Here is a 19,040-nt window from a genome sequence, read left to right as displayed (position 1 = left end):
ATGTGTAAAACTGCCTGTACAACCTAAAAATCGAAAGAAATTAAGTTGTTTTCCTCTACAAAACAAATGGAGGGAAAATTAAAGGTTTTACATCAGGCTCATGGGATGTAATAATAGAAACTAACCTGTTGGCAACCCTCAACAAGCTACATAATAGAACATTGGTAAAAAGGCAACAAAACAGAGACAGAGAGAAGGCAGAAGGAGCTAAAGCAGATGGCAGGAAAAAAAAAAAAAAAACTAACTAGTATTATTCAAGGACTAGCCTGTTCCACATTAGTCATGATAATGGTAAATCCCTGAAGAAATTTAAATCTAAAGAGAGAGAGAGAGAGGATATAAAAAAATATTACCACTGCAGTGTGATAATTTTTAAAGAATAGTGTACTAATGCAAAGTAATAGATCTCCTTTTTTTTTCTTTTCTTTTCTTCTTTTCATTATTTCTAGTTGTATGGTGAGCGTAGACATTAAACTATTGGTCTTGAGATTCATTTGGTAGAGTTTGAGGAGTCTTTCTAAATACATGCTTTCTGCATCGTTCAAAAATGCTATCATACATAAGATCAAACTGAACTCCTGCTCTTTCCCGATTCACAATAAAAAAAATGTGATCGGCTTCCACAATCTTGTAATACCTGCATTGGAGCAGAGTTCATCTTTACGTTAGCTCATTGATGACTGATATCACATTCTCAAAGGATCTTGAAGAAAATTGATTTCCAGATTACAATTAAATTTTTATGCTGGACTCATAATATCAGTTTCAGATATGTATATCACATTGTGGCAAAGATTGCATATATATTCTTGATAATAGTTCTTAGATTGCCTATACGTGATTGGTTAGAAACTTGTGTTAGCATTTGCCAAGCCGAGCATGCAAGTGCATTTTAGAGAGATAGAGAGAAAAGTGTTATTACTAACCAGATTCCTGGTTGCAAGCTTTGACATTCGGAATCATTTGTGACGAAATGGCTTGGATGTTCTATTGGGATACGTGGGTGGGTTGAGGATATTGTGTTGAGTGCTCCATCATTATCCTGCCAATCTTCATCCCTGCAAATACATTTTCTCAAAACATGAGTTCTGGCCACAGACAAAAGCACATAAAAGAAAATTCAATATTTGGAATGATTTACAGTAGTGCAGAACTACATTACATGGATTAAAAATGTTTCTTGACATGTCTAAATTATTAATTTAAACATGAAGTCAAACTCATGGGAACCGCCTCAAGATTAAATGACTAATTGATGAGAAAGCATATGCAGTTTAAGACAAACCTGTATCCCTTGTAAGGAGGAGAAACATCTGGAGGGAAAGTCCAGAGGGTCATCTGCAGTACTCTTATAAAAAGCAGTGGATGGATACCTAAAATGCTTGAGGGAACCGTAATGCCAAATATTTTCCTAGTACGCTTAGTAGCATAGCTGAAATAGTATGTATCTGGAAAGGTTTGAAGATGGCAATTGAGTTGCATAGACCCTTGAATTGTAAGATCAGGAAGAATCCAATCTGCTGATGCAAATGGACCAGAATTTCCCAAAAGGCAATCAAAAAGACCCAAGATTCCCATTTTCTTCCATGACATGTTGAAGTGATCAAATCCGAAATTGTAGTAAGACTTTAACAAGGGTATGTCAAGCCAGTCATATATTATCACTCCTAAGCGCAATACCTGAAGCAAGCATATTGGTTTCATTGTTCTTCCATCTTCTGGCCTGAAATATTGAAACAATGTACAAGCTTAGCCACGGCTATCAGCCATTTTTTAAATGAAAATTTTAGGAAACAGGAAAAAGAACATATTCTTGATGTATTGTAATAGAACAGCATCGTTTAGCAAATCTCAGAAATGAATAGAACCTTTGGATTATGACCATATTAACTCCTAAAATGTGGAAGCATATTTAGAGTCATTAGCAAAACTCTTATCCTACTACACCTATAGGCTTCTAGATGGAATTTTCCAAATAAAAGGCCATGTTCATAAAGTACTTACAACATCCCATCAAAGTAAGTCCTTGTAGTCCCATTGAAAGCTCCAGACAAGGATGTGAGGCTTAATACCCAATTCTCAGAAGTGTTCTCATACCCCTTAAATGCCTAGAAAACATTAAGAAAACAGACAATCAAACAAACAGCTTTCTAGATATTGTTTAATTCGCTGCTGATAACATAGACAAATTAGACTAACCTTATCGGCGAGCATTTGCTGCAGCACTCGAACAACCTGTGCTCCAGCAGAATGCCCAACAAAGTGAATTGGATGATCCTCGTCCCATTCAGGATAGTGCCCTGCATGCCAAACCACAACAAACAAAAAGCCATTTCAAATTTAACCCAAGTCTACAGTTCTTGCAATTAGGTAATAATACAAAACGCAAAAAGAAGATGGAACAAAATGAAAACATGGTAGAGATGGTTTGACCTTGCTCATAAATTCGTCCAAATTGAGAGTGACCACAAGCCTTGCTGTGTTCTTCACCATAATCAACTTGCCCACCTTTCAAATAATAGAATAATTCCCTTGCCCTGAAACCCAGGAGCTTTTATAAACTATCCAAAGAATGAACAGCAAACAATAGCCAACAAGAAAAGCCAAGAATGAAGAGAAAGTTGCAAACTTTTCTGCACCAACCTATCATATATGCTAGTTAAGGATCCCAAATCGGGCACAAGAACCTTCTCATCTTTCTTCTCAGCCCCAGCAAAATATGATAAACCTCCCAATCTCTGAAACCAATAAAAATTTAAGAATATAAATAAAAAATTAAGAACTAAAGACATAGATAACTCAATGATCATGATTCCCAAGACCAAAATGAATTAGACAAACACCAACTTAAAATCCAATTGAGATTGTAATTGACAAAAAGAAGATTTTTCACATACCCCTTTGCCAAATCCAAAAATTCCATGGACCAAAACAATAGGAGGAAGATCATGAGCATTGGTGGTGGGTTTTGATGTTCCTCTAGTCTCTTCTTCTTTAACCACAATGTTCATATTAGGCTTATAAAACCAATCATTCAAAGCCTGAGAAAGATCACCAGCTACAGCTGAGCTAAATATGTATAATCCATATGCCAAATGCACTGCAATGCTCACAAATAGCTCCGTTAATTGCAAAGCAGATGTCCACCACCTTATCATTTTGTTTATCCTCCTTTCCTCAGAATCACTCGCCAAAACAAAACAATAAATTTCAAAACAGAGCCTTCTATAAAAACTGAAAGCAGAAAAATAAATGAAACCCGCAAAGAAAGCCCTTTTGAAGGTTTAATCTTTGTCCTTAAACAATGAAGACCCTATTCATCAAACCCCTCTATGAGACCATAGAAGTTGTCAAAAAAGGGCCTCCAGAAAAGAAAAAGGGAAAAAAAAAAAAGGAAAAAAAGAAAACACCTCTCTCTCCTTTTTCCCTTTCTCTCTCTTGCTAATATGTTTTTCTTGTTTGATTCCTTTGGCTTCAATTCAAACTTTGAAGATGGATAGTGTCCCTCGATTTTCTCATGTCCTACCTTAAATAAAAGTCTTAAACCAATCACAAAAATGCACCGTAACGACTGTTCATTGATTTGTTTCTCGTCCAAAGCAAAAACACGAGAGAAAAAGAAAAGTCTGGTGTGGGTTGGTACCAATTGCCATGTGTCTTTGTCATAGCCTCTTCCCAAGGTCTGATGGCCCCACTAAACATAGAGAGAACTTTAATCCACGTAAAAAAGAAAAAGAAAAAACAAGAATTTCGCCTCTGTATTAGTGATAAAAAGATTTAGTAATTAGTGATGAAAATGAAGAATTATTATTGGGTATTGGCTGTTTGTTTTCTAGAAGCGAAGAAGAGAGGGATGTGATGCGCTGGAAATAAGCTGGAAGGTTCCAACATCCAACAAGTAAGGCCAATTTCCAACTGTACTAACCTTATCCAAATATGTCATTTTTATCAGTATTTAATTCCATGTATGGTTGCTCCTCATACAACAGCGATTCAGTTTCCCCATGTTTTCATTTGGTCTAATAGTGTTCTTAGTTTTCTGCAGTCTTCATGTAATTTAGACTTGACTGCTGCTGTATTCTCTTCTTAATGAATGTCATGTTTTTCTTTTAGCTCACTGACTTTACTCCTTAAATTAAAACTAAACTGTTGAATCTCAATCATATTACAAGTTTATTTTTCAAAATTTACACTAAAATTAAAGATCTTAAAAATTCAATTTTAATTAATTTAAAACTCATTCAAAACACATATTCAAATTTTAATTTGTATAAGCTGCTCCTACGTATGGACTGATTCTCAGATGGTTCTTAATGACTTTTATTTTTGCAATGAATTCATGTATAAATAAATAAATAACATTTGAGCTAATTCTTCTTTTCAATTACCTCGACTATAACGAGAGGTTGAATAGCAAATTTACTCCGGTCAATTCCCGATTGTAAATTTTCCTTTTCTACTTTGAATTACTGATATAACAAACACTAATAAAATGAAAAAATAATAATAATAATAATATATAAAGTAAAACATTGTGTTCTGCGGCTGTGGTGCAGCGTTGGCCAGTTTGTAATTATTTGAGTTAGGTTAAAACGTGGCTGGCTGAAAATGCGTAAAAAAACATGAAATAAGGAAACGCGTCAGAACAGAGAGTTGGGAATGGAGGCGGGTTTTGTCGCACAAGACAAGTATGGTTGGCGAGCTGCACATGCGCATTCCCTGCCGATTCCCCGCCTTGACGTTTCTTTTTTTCTTTTTCTGTTTATTTAACTTCACCGGCGCAGTAGATTGCCTGCCCATCTCCGCTCTCCACTCTGCTCAATATAAAAATAGGTCCTTCTTTTACTACCAAATTTGAATCAATTTTAGATATTGAATCAATTTTATAATCGCTCTACTAAATCAAATCATCAGTTCTATTTTATTTCTAATGTATGGATACTACTTCTTTGATTAGTATGTTCCCTGCATGCAGTTTCTAATGTCAATGATTTGATATTAGTGATGGTTGGTAGTGATGTATTAGTTTATGACAAGTCCAAGGATGACCAAAGAATTCTCTATTGTTACTTTTTAATTAAAATTAATCCCACTTCTTTTGCTGATAAATTAATTTTATTTTTAGTTAAAATCTATTTTATTTAAAAAATATTATGAAAGTAAAAATAAAATAATAATAATAAATTGAATAAGATATTTTAGTATTATGAAATAAATCGATTGACAAACGATTGAAAAATTTATTTAAAAATTTTACTTATTTTGTTAGAATTTAATTTATCTATAATCAATTCCACATAAATTTAAATATGCAAAATTTTAAATTAATTTTTTTATTCAAAATATATAAAATTTTAATTTATATATAAATTTTGTAGATTTCAATTAATATAATATAAATATTATTATTAGGATAAACCAAAATGAATTTGTTGTAAAGGAAGATATTGTTGATTTGATATATTAAGAGACAATGGTGTAATATTCTTCTCTCCATTGATGGAGTTGGAAGTAGAGGCTGTATGTTTTGCTCCACAATAAATGGAAACTCCAATCATTTTTATTTAAAATCTGACTCACTTTCGTGGTCAACCTTTTCCACTTTCATCTTCAAGATAACAGCTATCTTAGGTTCTTGATTCTGTTTTGGTTTCCCAGGTTTTAGTTTTAGTCATATTGATAAAATTTCTATTAATGTTACCTCATTTTTTATCTAATTAAGTTGGAACTTTTCCATGAAGGATGCGAACAATATTCATGGACACCAAATTTTCCTTCTAGAATTGGTTTGCCAGTACATAATGATGTAAGATAAGATCTTATTCGGTTACTAGCTGAAGCTTCTTGCCCTATAAATGTTTCACGAGTTACAAATGGAAACTCAACCGTATGATCTGAAATCCGACTCAATTTCGGTGGTCAACCTTTTCCACTCTCATAGCTTCAAAGATAATGGCTGTTTTCTGGTTCTTGATTCAAATTTTGCTTCGCATTTCGCAATTCTGATACAACTCTGATAATTTAATGTAAGCATTCATGCTTAATCTAAGTTGGCACTTTTTCCCATAAAGAAAGTGAAAATTCATGGAACTTCTCTTCTAGAATTCATTTATTATCTTAGCACATAATGACATAAGGTCTCACTTGGTCACTAGATTCGTCTTGTTGTTTGTGACTGTCGAGGAGAAGTTGTTGGGTTTGACATTAGATAAAAGTTCTGATTTTCTTGTTCCATGCTCATACAAGATCAAGCCGAGGGTGCACCTTTTGCTCTAGTCTACAAATATCTCACGAGTTACAAATGGAAACTCAATTTCTGTAGTCAATCTTCTTAGCTTCAGGATCACAAGTATTTTGGTTCTTGATTCAATTTTGGTTTTGCAGTTTTCAGTTTTGGTCATATTGAAAGCACTTCTAATAATATGAGCTCATGCTCTATCTAAGTTAGCACTTCCCCATGAAGAAATTGGTTATTCATGGACAATAAGCTTTCCTTCTAGAATTTACTTACTACCATATAACATAATAATGCCAGCTGTTATTTAGTTAATGTTATTTTTTTAAGCTATTGTTTGGGTCCAGAGGTTTTAAAATTCATGAATTTAATAAAAATCTATGACTTTTAAAATTTATAATTTTTTAAAACTCTATCATAAAAATAATGTATTTTTGTTTAAAGCTAATGATAATTTTTGGGTAAGATAGATTTATTAGGAACAATATTATAATAAAAATAATATAATAATCTATCATTTTCTTAAATGATGAATTTTGAACTTTTTCCACCTGCTATTAGATCAGAAAATATACAACTTTAGTAGATGAAAAATTTTAAAATTCATAAATCTAGACTATATTTTTATATGCCAAAAAATAAATTTAAGCTAAATTTCTTAATTTTATAAAATTACTCATCCAAAACTTTTCAATTAAAAGAATACCTGAAATGCTTTCAGAAAAAAAAAAAGGACACCTGGAAGAATGGCAGATGTTATTATCATTTCCTTGTGCTAATTGACTAACTAGTTTCAATTTCCAATGATTGTGTGCATCTTATAACACGATAGATAAATAAAATTCATTCTAAAAGATTTTGATTCATTAAAAGAAAAAATTTGTCCATATTTATGATATTCTAAAATTTAAATTTAAATGTATTAAATGAATATGAAAAATAAAATACTCCTAAAATGGCATTGGAAAGTACTAGTATATTCAGATTTTATAAATATAGTATAAAGTCTGACATATTTTCAAGTTATAAAGAAAAGAAAAAAATCTACAGGCTAAAGATTAAAAATGAATAAATTATTTTTTTGTGTGTTTCTTTTTAAACAAAATAAAAAGGAAAATTCGAATTTAATATTTTAATGGTTATATTTAATATTAACGAAATGTTGATGATCTGAATCAGCATGGATATGGCATGTGATATGATTTATCCAAATCAAAACCAAGGGAATCTGTTTCTGCTTCAAATTTGATGGGAATCTCTGCTCCATCTATACAAATTCTAATACTGATAGTTTTTGTTACAGTACTTTCAAAGAGGATATAATTCTAGTATTATACAAGGTAATATGTGATGAAAAAATAAATAACAAAGAAACACAAAATTGCGATAATTTTGAGCTTTTTATATTATATTAATTTAAGATTTTATTTTTTAATATTATATTACGTTTTCTTAGTTTATAGTAATATCTTAATTATATTAGTAGCTCTTGACACGGCCTTTTTATCGGGTACGAGGTGTATAAAATGCACATTAGAATAGCAGCAAAATTTGATTAATAGCATATATGTAAAATTTAGAACTCATCGTCATATCAGGTGTTTTTTTGATCGTAGGAGTTAAGTGTATCCAAAGGTAAAAGTGCACGAAAAATCTCTAAATCCAAAAGGAAAACAAAACTATGAAACTAGAGACCAATACAGACGATATCTTATATATTTTAACTTTGAGCCGTTATTGATGAACTCATATTATGACCTCTTTTACTAAATGTGTAGTTTAAGGAGTATTCATGTGGAAACTGGAAGTCTGATAACAATAGAGAATAAATATCCTGACCATAGCGACTACTTTGATGAGAAATTGCTCTTGATATAATTTTACAATGCGAGATCTTTAAAGTACGAGAGAGTGCATGAATAAATCAATTAGTATATTAAAATAGAGTATTAAATAATTAATAGTATATATAAAAAGAGTTATAATTAATTACATGAAGCACTTTTTGATAGTTCGGCCGTGCCATTAGGAGAATTTTAAAATTAATGTGTTGGGTTGAGAAATTTTCAAAATGTTAATCTCATACAAGATTAGTGAATTCACCGATTAGCAAAACTAGTCGTTTACCCATGTGTTGCATGACTGTTGTTATTATATTCATTATAAAATTAAATTGATAGATATAATTTAATAAATTTTTTGACATCAAATATAATTTATAAAATTTTAAAAAATTATAGCAAAAATTATTTTTAAATATCTTTAATTTTTAAAAGTTCTAAAATTTTGTTCATGTAATAATATAAAAATTATTTTAAAATTATTTAATAGTTAATTTAAATACTATATAAATTAATATATCAATATAATTCATATTACTATTTTTAGGATTAAAAATTTATTATATAATTAAAAATTAATTTATTATTAAATATAATATTAAAAATATAATTTAAGATGTTATTTTTTAGAATTAGAATTATTATCTAATTACAAAACTAATTTATCAGTTAATGTAATATTAAAATATAATTAATATGTTATTTCTTGTCGCTTAAATTATATAGGAATTTTTGAATTCAAGAATTAAGAATAATAAGTTTTTCATTACTTAAAATAGAATAACCGCTTAGAATAACGAAACAGATTATATTTGTCGAGAAGTTTATCAAGATAGTTTTTTACGAAGTTTTGTTATAGCATCTATATCGCCTACGGTTTAGGTGGACAGCCCGACAAATAGACATCTACAAGAATTAGCTTATCGACTTTAATAGAATTTATATTATTATCTAATTAGAAAATTATTTATTAATTAATATAATATTAAAATATAGTTAATATACTATTTCTTAAAATTAGAGTCAGTATTTAATTAGAAATGTAACTTATAAATTAATAAATTAATAGAAATATTTTTAGAATTACATAGAAGCTTGAATCTCATGTATCAAAAGTAAGTACACACATTAAAATAAAAATTTTACATATCAATATAATTAATATTACTGTTATTTTGGTTATAAAATTAAGTTGATAGATACAATTTAATAACATTTTCGATATTTAATATTGCTTGTAGAATTTAAATTGTGATCTCAATTGATGATTTTTTTGTATGTTAATATTTGTGCTTTCAATTATATCATAAATTCTTCAAATTTAATATTTATAATTAATATTTTTGAATAAAATACTTAGGTAATCATATTGCATTCACTCAGTTGAATTATTCACATTTATGGCTTTAGTTAAAACGTTTTATGTTATTATGTTTAAATTATGAATTTCTTATAATTTTATTTAGGAGTAAATCATTCCTGACAATTTTAGTAATCACTTTAAGATTTTATATATTAAACATATTGATATAACAATGACTAGCTCACATTGTTTCATTTATTTCTATAAATTTGTATAATTTAGTTAAAATTTTATTATAGACTGCAGAAGAAATTTAATAAAATAATAAAAAGTGAGGGACTAAATAATATAATATGTAATATCTTAAAAGAAATAGTATTTTCTATTTTTTATTTAGTCAATAGAAGGATTTGTTTTCTGAGTCTTAACTTATGAGTAAAAGATAACAGAAGAAAAACACAAGGATATACAATTATAAACTATACTTATTAAAAAGAGTAATTATGTTTACTTATCAAAGCGACTACATTTAATTGCCGAAAAATATAGGTCTCAATCTTTAAATTGATGTTGTTTTGAAGTCTAAATTAAATACTGGTCTTAATTTTCAAAGTCTTATAGTATAGCATGTACTATATCTATATTAATAGCCCTATGTTACGCCAAAAAGTCATTATATTTAGTAAGGGGTTCTAGGTTAGTTTAATTGAATTTTTTGAACGATTAACAAGATTTTTGTTTACACATATTTTTTATAATAAAAAATATAATTTAAGAGTTTATCCGATTTTCATTTAACCGAGTGAATCGTCGACTTGAGCATTCATAGCTATCGACTCGAATGAATTTAAATGTTGTCCACGTAAAATCTCAAAGCTAATAATTCAGGTCTACTTGACTTTATGTTGATACCTCCCCCTGTTGTAATAGAAATTGAGAACGAAGGTGACTCGCTAGCCTTTGGTTGGGATTTAATTACTTAATTACGACTTTTTCTTTCGTTCCGAGAAAATTGATACCTACACTTTAATTATTTAAAAGTTGAAAATGAGAAATATATTTATCTGTTTGCTTATTTTAGCATTATCGTTTGTTTAAGTTATTATCTTTTTGATACTTATTAATGTTGATAATAGGAGAGTGAAAGAGTGGTTGTCTTCTCCTATAACTATTGGACTTCTTAGATATTAAAAAATAATAAAAAAAAATAAACAGGCGATTTCCCTTTAAATTTATAGTAAAAGAATAAACTTCACAGTGCTGGAAGCTTCTGGACAAAATCAATTAAGAACAAATTCCTGTCCTATCGTAAGAAAAAAGAGAAAGAAAAAGCAAAGCGAAAATTAGAATTTGTAATTAGGAAAAATCTTCATCTTCAAAACGTGACTAATAAATAATAATACAAATGGACTTTGGTAAGTGGTAGAATCTGTCAGTTTGTGCGTCACGTATTTGGGGACACCTCAAACGTATTGAATCTCTAATCATTATTTGATGGGCCAATGCAGGATGCTGTGGGTTGCCTAATTTTGGGCAAAATGGCAAATTAATTTTTTTTTTTTTTTTCCATTTTATGAAGTGAAAATATTATTGTTTAGGATGTCTTGCCACTTGTCACTGGCATGTCCACTGATTTCTGGATTGCATCATAAAAATGAGAGGTAGCCCCTATTTGACACAGCTTTTTGGCCATTTTAAAACTAATTTTTAAATAAAGCTTGATCTTATCGTGTGATATTTTTAGAATTAAATCTACAAATTAGACAAAAAATACTTTCATAAAAAATATCTACAAATTTCTATTCAGATCAATATAAAAACTTAATCTAATAAAAAGCTAAACACTAACAATAAAAATCTATATTTAATACATAAGAATAAATAAATAAACACAAAGAATTACTTTGCCAGATAGAAAGAGAGTTGACAAAGGTAACCGGAGAAAAAGAAAGACTTAGGTTGGTTTGTCAACTTTATCAGTATTTACCGAGGGCAGCCAAAAAAATTAAGAAAGCAATACAAATACAGTAAGATGTGAAAAATATTAGACAAAAAGAAAAAGTAAATGGAGAGTTTTAACCGTTAAAAATCTTTTTTTTTTATATAATATATATTAAGAGTTAATTTAGAGCATGCCAGGTAAAATTTTACAGGTGATAAAACACTTTTTTAAAAATTTTATACCGTTGTATATTCAATATTTATATTTAAAATCTTGGTTAAATTAGAAAAAAATTTTACTATATAATTTATGCATTTTTGAATATAATATTTTTTTTGTGAGATATTAGTAAATATTTTATAGCGATTCTTAAATATTAAGTTTTTAAAAAAAAATTAAATATTAAAAAATATAAAATAGAAACTGTAATACCCCGAATTTTTATATGTTTAATAATGAATTATTTTTCCATATCCAATTAGTTTGATTTTTAAAGAGTTAATTAAATAAATTATTTGAGCAATAAATTATATTTTTTATTTAGTTATTCAAAATTTTCCCAAATGCATATTTATATAAGTAAAATTATATATTGAAAAATTATGGTAGAAATTGTAAGGGATGTTTTTATAAAAGAATTTTGGAAAAAATTTGTATTATAATTGATTAGTAGTATTAAATTTTAAGTTGGAAATTGATTATTTAATTTAATTTAATTGTGTGTTAGGACTAAATTGGAAATTTATTTTGGAATAAGGATTGAAAGTATAATGTTATTTTTATGGGGTTTTAATGGAAATTTGTGAGCTTGGTATTTTTGTAAATAAATATGTCGGTCAGGGGTATTTTTGTAATTATATATTTTCAGTAATTCTAATTTGGCCCAAATTAATTAGTTAAGGGCTTAATTGAAAGGCTAAAAAGAAGTTTGGGGGTCAAATTGGAATTCTGCGGGATGAAATTGTAAGTAATTAAGAAAGTTGAGGGACCAAGTTGTAATAAGGAAAAGTTTGGGGGCCTAATATCGATATTGAAAGGAATGGAAGTCGAGGAAGAAGAAGAGAGGAAGAGAGATGTCGGGGGAGAGGGAGGAGCGGAGGAAGGGAGGCCGGGGGTCTGTCCGGCGTCAGGCCAGCAGCCAATGGCAGCAGCGGCTCATGAGGAGGAAGATGGCCAAAGCTTCCTTGCCGTCCGCAGGCGTTCGGCCGTCGTTGGTCGGCCGATCTTGGTGCCGATCGACTCCTCTCGGCCCTCGGCTTTGTTTTGGCGGTGTCGTGATGGTGGCCGGAAACGGAAGATCCGGTGGAGAGAGAAAATGGTGGCAGCCGGCGTTTTTGGGTTTTCCGGCGAGATCCGGCGGAGGATGGACGATCGGAGGACGTATCCCGACTCTCCTCAGCTCAAGCTTCGCGATGGCGCTAGTTTCGTGGCGATCGGGCTTCGTTTGCGAATCGATGGTCGAGATCGTCCGCAAATCTCTCCGGATGATCGGGTGTCAGATCGGAAAATCGGAAGTAGGGATCGTCTTCAGCGCGTCGTTGTGAGTTCGATGGTGTGTTCGGATCGTCGATCGGACTCCGGCGGCCGGAGGCGAGTCGACCGAGCGATCGAGCGTCTCGGTAATTTTCTTTGGCCCGTTAATTTTAGAAATTCTTGGATTATATTGAGTATTTGATGATTTTATTTGTGAGTCAAAAATATTTGTCTGTCAGTGCCTGCCTTGTGTTTTGTGCGTGTGGCGGAGTCGGGAAATAGTGAAGTTTGGGGACACGACTCCCGTTGTTTAAATTGTTGGATATTTGGAGTGTTTTTCTGGCAGGTCTTGGACCCGTTTTTACGGGGGGTAATGTTCGTGTTGTAGGGGAGGTTCTGCCGGATTTTCGGTAGAATTCTCCTTAGTCGAGATTCTTAGACAGTCAGTCCTAGGAGTCTAGACCTAGGATTAAAGATAGATTGTTTCAGCGTTTTGATAAATTGTTTTCCGTGACTAGATTGTCCGTTTGTTCGGCTCGCTCCAACTGAGGCACCGGAGCAGAGCTAGGAGGTCGCCCAATCCTGTGAGTTAAAGTCATATATCGCTTATGCACGTGTCATGCATAAAATTTGATTTGCTACTGTGATTATTCATTTGCAATTTTAACTTTTCATTTAATTATTATCATTATTTTCATGATGCTTTTAATTACTATTTAAATATGTTTTTCCTTTATCACCAATTTTAATATTGCATGATGACTCGGGATGGGACTAGAGAACATAGGAGTTGGATGAGTGTTCCAATATAATATGAGAGAGATAGGAAAAGGGTAAAGAGGTAAAAATTTTGAGAAAGAAAGATTAGGACTGCCTGGTCGAGCATCGCTCTCCGGGCTTAGTAGAGTGTGGTTGCCGGAGTAAGATCCCTGTCGAGCATTGCTCTCTGGCTTATTTGGAAATTTAAGTGACTGACCGGAGGTAAGGTCCCTGGTCGAGCTATGCTCTCTGGGCGCCAGTCTTATTGGATAAGAGAGCCGAAAGGCTAAGGCTGAGAGTTAAGTGACCGGACTGGAGGTAAGGTCCCTGGTCGAGCTTTGCTCTCTGGGCGCCAGTCCTGTTGGAATGAGAGGTTTGAGATGTTAGAGTTGAGGTTAGTTGAGACATAAGTGTTGAAATAAATCGAGATGTTAGAGTTGGGATTAGGGTTATACTGAAGTACTCCGTCCCGTTGCATGTGGAATAATTTTTGTTTAAGCATGGCATGACACATATGTCTTAACATGACAAGTATGGTTCGCGTGATTTATTAATTATTTTTAAAATTAAATGAATGTGATATTGAAATGTTTGAAATTGTTTTAGATATATGATTTTAGCTCATTCTCGAGACTGACAGTCTCATTTTTACTGTTTTTCAGATTCGTGAATGTTAGTTCTCTCGCGACTCTTATTCAGTAACCCGACTCCTTCATCATCGGGTGATGTATTTGATTTGGTATGTAAATTGGTAAATCTTAGATTCTCCGCAGTAGTAATAGTAGATGTATCAGTTGTAAATTTTCTGAGCTTCGGGTCTCGCCTAGTTTTTCTGGTAGACCGAAGTAATTTTGTAAAGTGTAACTATTAAGATAAATTGTGGCTTTAATAATATTATTTGAGATGAGATTTGTTTAAATCAGTGAGTGTCATGCTTACTACGAGTTTCGGTGGCATTAAGCCTACTCATTCCCTAGTGCCGGTCACGGGCCCACGGGTGGGGTCGTGACAGAAACTAATTTGAAAAAAAAAATGTTAATTGCGCCATGAGGAAAGAGAGTTTTTCGAAAAATACTTTAAAATTAATAAAATTATCATTTTTACTTTGTAGTTTTTTAAAATATTATTTTTTTTAATTTTTTTAATTTTACAGTGTGATTATTTTTTAGATATTTTGCAATTACTTTTCAGTTATTTTTGCTGTTTTACTAAAAAACAGTTATAGAAAAATAAAAAAATAATCAAAATAATATTTTTTTAGAAGTAAAAAAACAATAATACTTTAATATTTTAAAATAAAAAATACGGTAAATTTGATAAAAAAATATAAAATATTTTTGTAACTTTTCCAGAAAAAAAGCCGCCGCATTTGGAGTAGTTTTTTCAAATGCTTTTCGGTAAATTGATGATTGTTCTAAAATGTTTAACAAAAGCGACCTAACGAATGATTTATGGTTAAAGATTCACAATGTTGGTAACTGTGTCGAGTAAATAATAATATATCTTCTAAAAAAAAGGGTAAATAAGGAAAATAGCAAATTAAAAAGGGACAGAGACATGATAGTGATATAAAATCATATAATAGCAGATTTCCAATTAAAAATTTGAAATTCATTGATTCTGCTAACTTAATCAAGATTTCAATTCATAATAAATATATTATGCAATGGGCCATAAGAACATCAATTAGTAATATACAGCAGTAGTAGTATTATGTGATGCTGAGATTTTCTTTAATTTATTAAACAAATAAAAAATATTTACACCATGTCAAAAACATTCAATAAGATCATCACTGCTTAATCCAGTTGCTGACAATGATTTAGAAATTGGGATGTCTGATTCTGCAGAATCATACATTCTATATAATTAGGTCTTTGTAGGTTCAATTGGGCCCAAGTAAATGGGCTACACCCTAAACCCGTGTTAAACCTCAAAATATTTCCCAAAAATTTGAACAGACTGAAATTAGGGTTTTATTAAAACTTTTTTCAGAATTCCAATTGAAATCCCATCTCTGCAACCTCTAGTTCTAAATCAAGATTCAGAAATGGCGATGCCACAGTTGTTTGGGCGTACGAAGAACGTGGCAAAGAGGTCAAAGAAGTACTTAGAAGAAGCACTTTACTTTAGGCTGTTCAAAGAAGGTAGCTCCGAAGTGAAAGTTAGAGAACAACTGAATCAGTTTCTAAAGAGCTCAAAGCGTGTTTACAAATGGGAAGTTGGCGACACTCTCAAGAAGCTACGCAGTCGCGGTCTTTATTACCCTGCTCTCAAGGTTTCTCTTTTTCTCTTTTTTGTGCTATGTCCCAGCACATTTTTATTTGCATTATCTAATGGAGTTACTAGTATATTTAGCAAATCCAAAAGTTGATCCTTGAATGGTTAACGTCATGTGTCAGATTTATTAATAGTGGAAGCTGAACCGGTTTCGTCATATCTAATTGGGTTATGAAACTGCATTGGTCTCGGCTGATATTCAGTAGAAAGTTTCTATAATTATATGAAGTGTGTGTAAGTCTTACTTTCTCATTGATTAGGGAATATTTATATAGAATTGGAGATTATTCAAGTACATTTTTAGTTCTAGTAGTGCAATATAGGTGATTGTTTAATTTTCTGGTTAGTTATAGAAAGTCTTTTAATACAAGTTTTAGTACTCAACCAATTGTGAAAATTTTTGCTTACTTATGTTTTTAGTTTAAAAGTTGACAGCTTCAGTTGTAGTGAATTGATTAGAGGGAATTCCAAATGGTATTTAATTGTGTAAATTATAGTTGAGTTAGATTATAGTGGTCTTTCTGAAATGATGCCAGGTTGAATTTCTCGTCCGCTTGTAATAAGTCATCAATGAGGACTCAGACAGATAAACATGGTTTCATTGATGATATTTTTGCTTCCTGTTTCTCTTAGCTGATGCCATACTGGATTTAGTTTTTAGTAGCTTGAAGTTCATGATGCTACTAAAAACTAAATAGAAATGAATTCTTGTTATTCTATGTGATTTTTGATACAGCTATTCTTGAACTTACATGAAAGTGAAATGTGTCAAATTTTGTAACCATTGATGTTCAGTTCATGTCTATCTATATCCTTTATTCTATGAGTTGTTAATCTCTTGTCACGTTTTTTGGATTAGTAGCATTTCCGGAATCTCAATAAATATTATCCCTCTAGAGTTATGTGCCTATTAATTTAGTATTTCAATGGGCTGCTTGCTACGCCCCTTTTCACTTGACATTCAATCTGCAAGGGTTGTAGAGTTAATATTTTCGCCATTCTTGTTCTACCTTGGTATGTCAGTTATTATGCTTATGTGTTGTACTTTTACTTCTAAGCATGCCTTGCTAGTTCTAGATCAGTAATGTTTCGTAAATTACAGCTTTCAGAAGCCATGTCTAAGAGGGGAATGAATAAGACAGTTAGTGATCAAGCTATTCATCTTGATCTAGTTGCTAAAACTAGAGGCATTCCTGCTGCAGAAATTTTTTTTATAGATCTTCCCGAGACATCTAAGAACCATTTAACATATGGGGCCCTTCTCAACTGTTATTGCAATCAACTAATGACTGAAGAAGCTGAAGCACTCATGGAGAAGATGAAGGAGCTCAATCTTGGTTTAAGCTCCATGTCTTACAATAGCCTGATGACCCTTTACACAAAAATTGGTCAACCTGAAAGGATCCCAGGAATCATACAAGAAATGAAGTCCGACAGTATCATGCCAGATTCTTATACATACAATGTCTGGATGAGGGCTCTAGCAGCGGTCAATGATATTTCTGGCGCTGAAAGAGTAATTGAGGAGATGAAGAGGGATGGTCGAGTTGCTGCAGATTGGACAACATATAGCAACTTAGCCTCTATTTATGTTGATGCGCAATTGTTTGAGAAGGCAGAAAAGACACTGAAAGAACTGGAGAAAAGAAATGTGCATCGAGATCATTCTGCTTTTCAATTCCTAATTACTTTATACGGTCGAATAGGGAACTTGCATGAGCTCTATCGCATATGGCGTTCTTTGAGACTGGCGTTTCCTAAAACTTCAAATATAAGCTATCTGAATATGATCCAAGTGCTGGTTAATTTGAAAGATTTGCCCGGCGCAGAGAAATGTTTCAGGGAATGGGAATCAAATTGCTCAGGTTATGATATCAGGGTTGCTAATGTTCTCATTAAAGCTTATGCCAAAAAGGGTTTGCTAGAAAAGGCAGAAGAGCTCAAGGAGAGGGCCATCGGGAGAGGGGCCAAGCCTAATGCTAAAACCTGGGAAATATTTTCGGATTATTATTTTGAAAATGGAGATATCAAGTTGTCTGTTGAATGTTTAGCCAATGCAATATCTAAAGGTAGAGGGGATGGTCAGAAGTGGATCCCATCACCTGAGGTGGTGGCATCTTTCATGGCACATTTTGAGCAACAAAAGGATGTTGATGGAGCAGAAGGTTTCATTGAGATTTTGAAGAAGGCTACAGATGATGTAGAGGCAAATGTGTTTGAGTCATTGATAAGAACTTATGCAGCTGCTGGAAGGACAAGCCAAGTGCTGCGTCGTCGTTTGAAGATGGAGAATGTAGAGGTAAGCGAGGCAGGTCAGAAGTTGCTTGAAATGATCTGTGTGGAGTGAGTTTTTAATCACTCTTTCATTTTTGTTGCTACAATATCATTTCCCATGGAAGTTATTTTTGCATGGTTTTAACTTGCAATTTTGTTTCAATAACAAAACATGCCCATACCCCTGGTTTGTTACGGTGAACTTGACATACAATAATAGTATTATCACTGAAACTTAACTAATACATGTATCAATTTTTACTCTGGGATATCTTTTTCGCCCTTCTATTGGTACCCTAGTCTGCTATAGATCAAAGTCTCTTATCATGTAATCTGTTTTAAATTTTGGTTTAGTGAGTGAATTCAATAATATTTGACGTCATCCTGACCAGCCCTAGTAAGTGTTGATGTTCATCAATTTGAGCATCTCTTCAATTCTCTTATGATGGACAACATTTTCATATTTACTAAATTTTATTTATTTATTTGTTTTTAGCTCCGGATAATATTGGTGAGATTTCAACTCTGATGCCTATTTTAAAGTAATTTAACCTTATCCTACCCTTTAGACTGAGGCACATTGTCCAAGTCGTGTATTATCGGACATGCAAGTTCTATATCAAGCCCAATGTTAACTGTTTTTACCCTCCACCCAATTCGTATCGGCAATGACTGAAAGTTATGGGAATGTAAAATTTACATCTGATGCTAAAATTATAACTTTTAACACAAAAAAGAAGGGAGAAAATTAGATGCTGAGAGCAGCAATTGGCAGAGCATTTGTGATATGATATGCCAAACCTTTGTGGGGTAAATTCCAATGGATGAAACATAGTGGGGGGTTGCAAAAGCCAGCTACTATGATAATGAAGCTGTCTAACAGTACAACTCCAGGATTTGGTTAAATTAGCCGCTATTTAGACTTTAGAGAGG

At 31.9% G+C, this 19,040-nt stretch overlaps 2 protein-coding genes across 2 annotated transcripts; one reads left to right on the top strand and one right to left on the bottom strand.

The window, feature by feature from the left end:
* Nucleotides 1–227: 227 nt before the first annotated feature.
* On the bottom strand, nucleotides 228–3,663 carry LOC8273484 (lipase). The gene is made up of 8 exons (XM_002527860.4): nucleotides 2,898–3,663; nucleotides 2,644–2,738; nucleotides 2,434–2,537; nucleotides 2,200–2,300; nucleotides 2,005–2,108; nucleotides 1,286–1,723; nucleotides 927–1,058; nucleotides 228–637 (listed from the first exon to the last, which is right to left on the bottom strand). The coding sequence occupies exons 1-8, from the start codon at nucleotides 3,156–3,158 to the stop codon at nucleotides 475–477; spliced, it is 1,398 nt and encodes a 465-aa protein (XP_002527906.1). The 5' UTR covers nucleotides 3,159–3,663; the 3' UTR covers nucleotides 228–474.
* Nucleotides 3,664–15,359: 11,696 nt separating this feature from the next.
* LOC8273483 (pentatricopeptide repeat-containing protein At1g60770) lies at nucleotides 15,360–18,371 on the top strand. Its single transcript, XM_002527859.4, has 2 exons — nucleotides 15,360–15,831; nucleotides 16,936–18,371. Exons 1-2 carry the CDS (start codon nucleotides 15,604–15,606, stop codon nucleotides 18,178–18,180), a joined length of 1,473 nt encoding a protein of 490 aa, XP_002527905.1. The 5' UTR covers nucleotides 15,360–15,603; the 3' UTR covers nucleotides 18,181–18,371.
* The last annotated feature ends 669 nt before the right edge of the window (nucleotides 18,372–19,040 follow it).

This window comes from Ricinus communis, chromosome 7, assembly GCF_019578655.1.
Source record: "Ricinus communis isolate WT05 ecotype wild-type chromosome 7, ASM1957865v1, whole genome shotgun sequence".
Taxonomy (NCBI): domain Eukaryota; kingdom Viridiplantae; phylum Streptophyta; class Magnoliopsida; order Malpighiales; family Euphorbiaceae; genus Ricinus; species Ricinus communis.
Note: the sequence above shows the minus strand (reverse complement) of the source record. Positions and strands in the feature narration are given on the sequence as shown.

What these genes read in the sequence shown, in the direction of transcription:
- LOC8273484 (XM_002527860.4), bottom strand. Translation starts at nt 3,158, where the DNA reads ATGATAAGGTGGTGGACATCTGCTTTGCAATTAACGGAGCTATTTGTG. An exon ending in TTAACTAGCATATATGATAG is followed by an intron (nt 2,538 to 2,643) that starts GTTGGTGCAGAA and finishes CCTGGGTTTCAG; the next exon opens with GGCAAGGGAATTATTCTATT. An exon ending in TGGACGAATTTATGAGCAAG is followed by an intron (nt 2,301 to 2,433) that starts GTCAAACCATCT and finishes TTTGGCATGCAG; the next exon opens with GGCACTATCCTGAATGGGAC.
- LOC8273483 (XM_002527859.4), top strand. Translation starts at nt 15,604, where the DNA reads ATGGCGATGCCACAGTTGTTTGGGCGTACGAAGAACGTGGCAAAGAGG. An exon ending in TTTATTACCCTGCTCTCAAG is followed by an intron (nt 15,832 to 16,935) that starts GTTTCTCTTTTT and finishes CGTAAATTACAG; the next exon opens with CTTTCAGAAGCCATGTCTAA.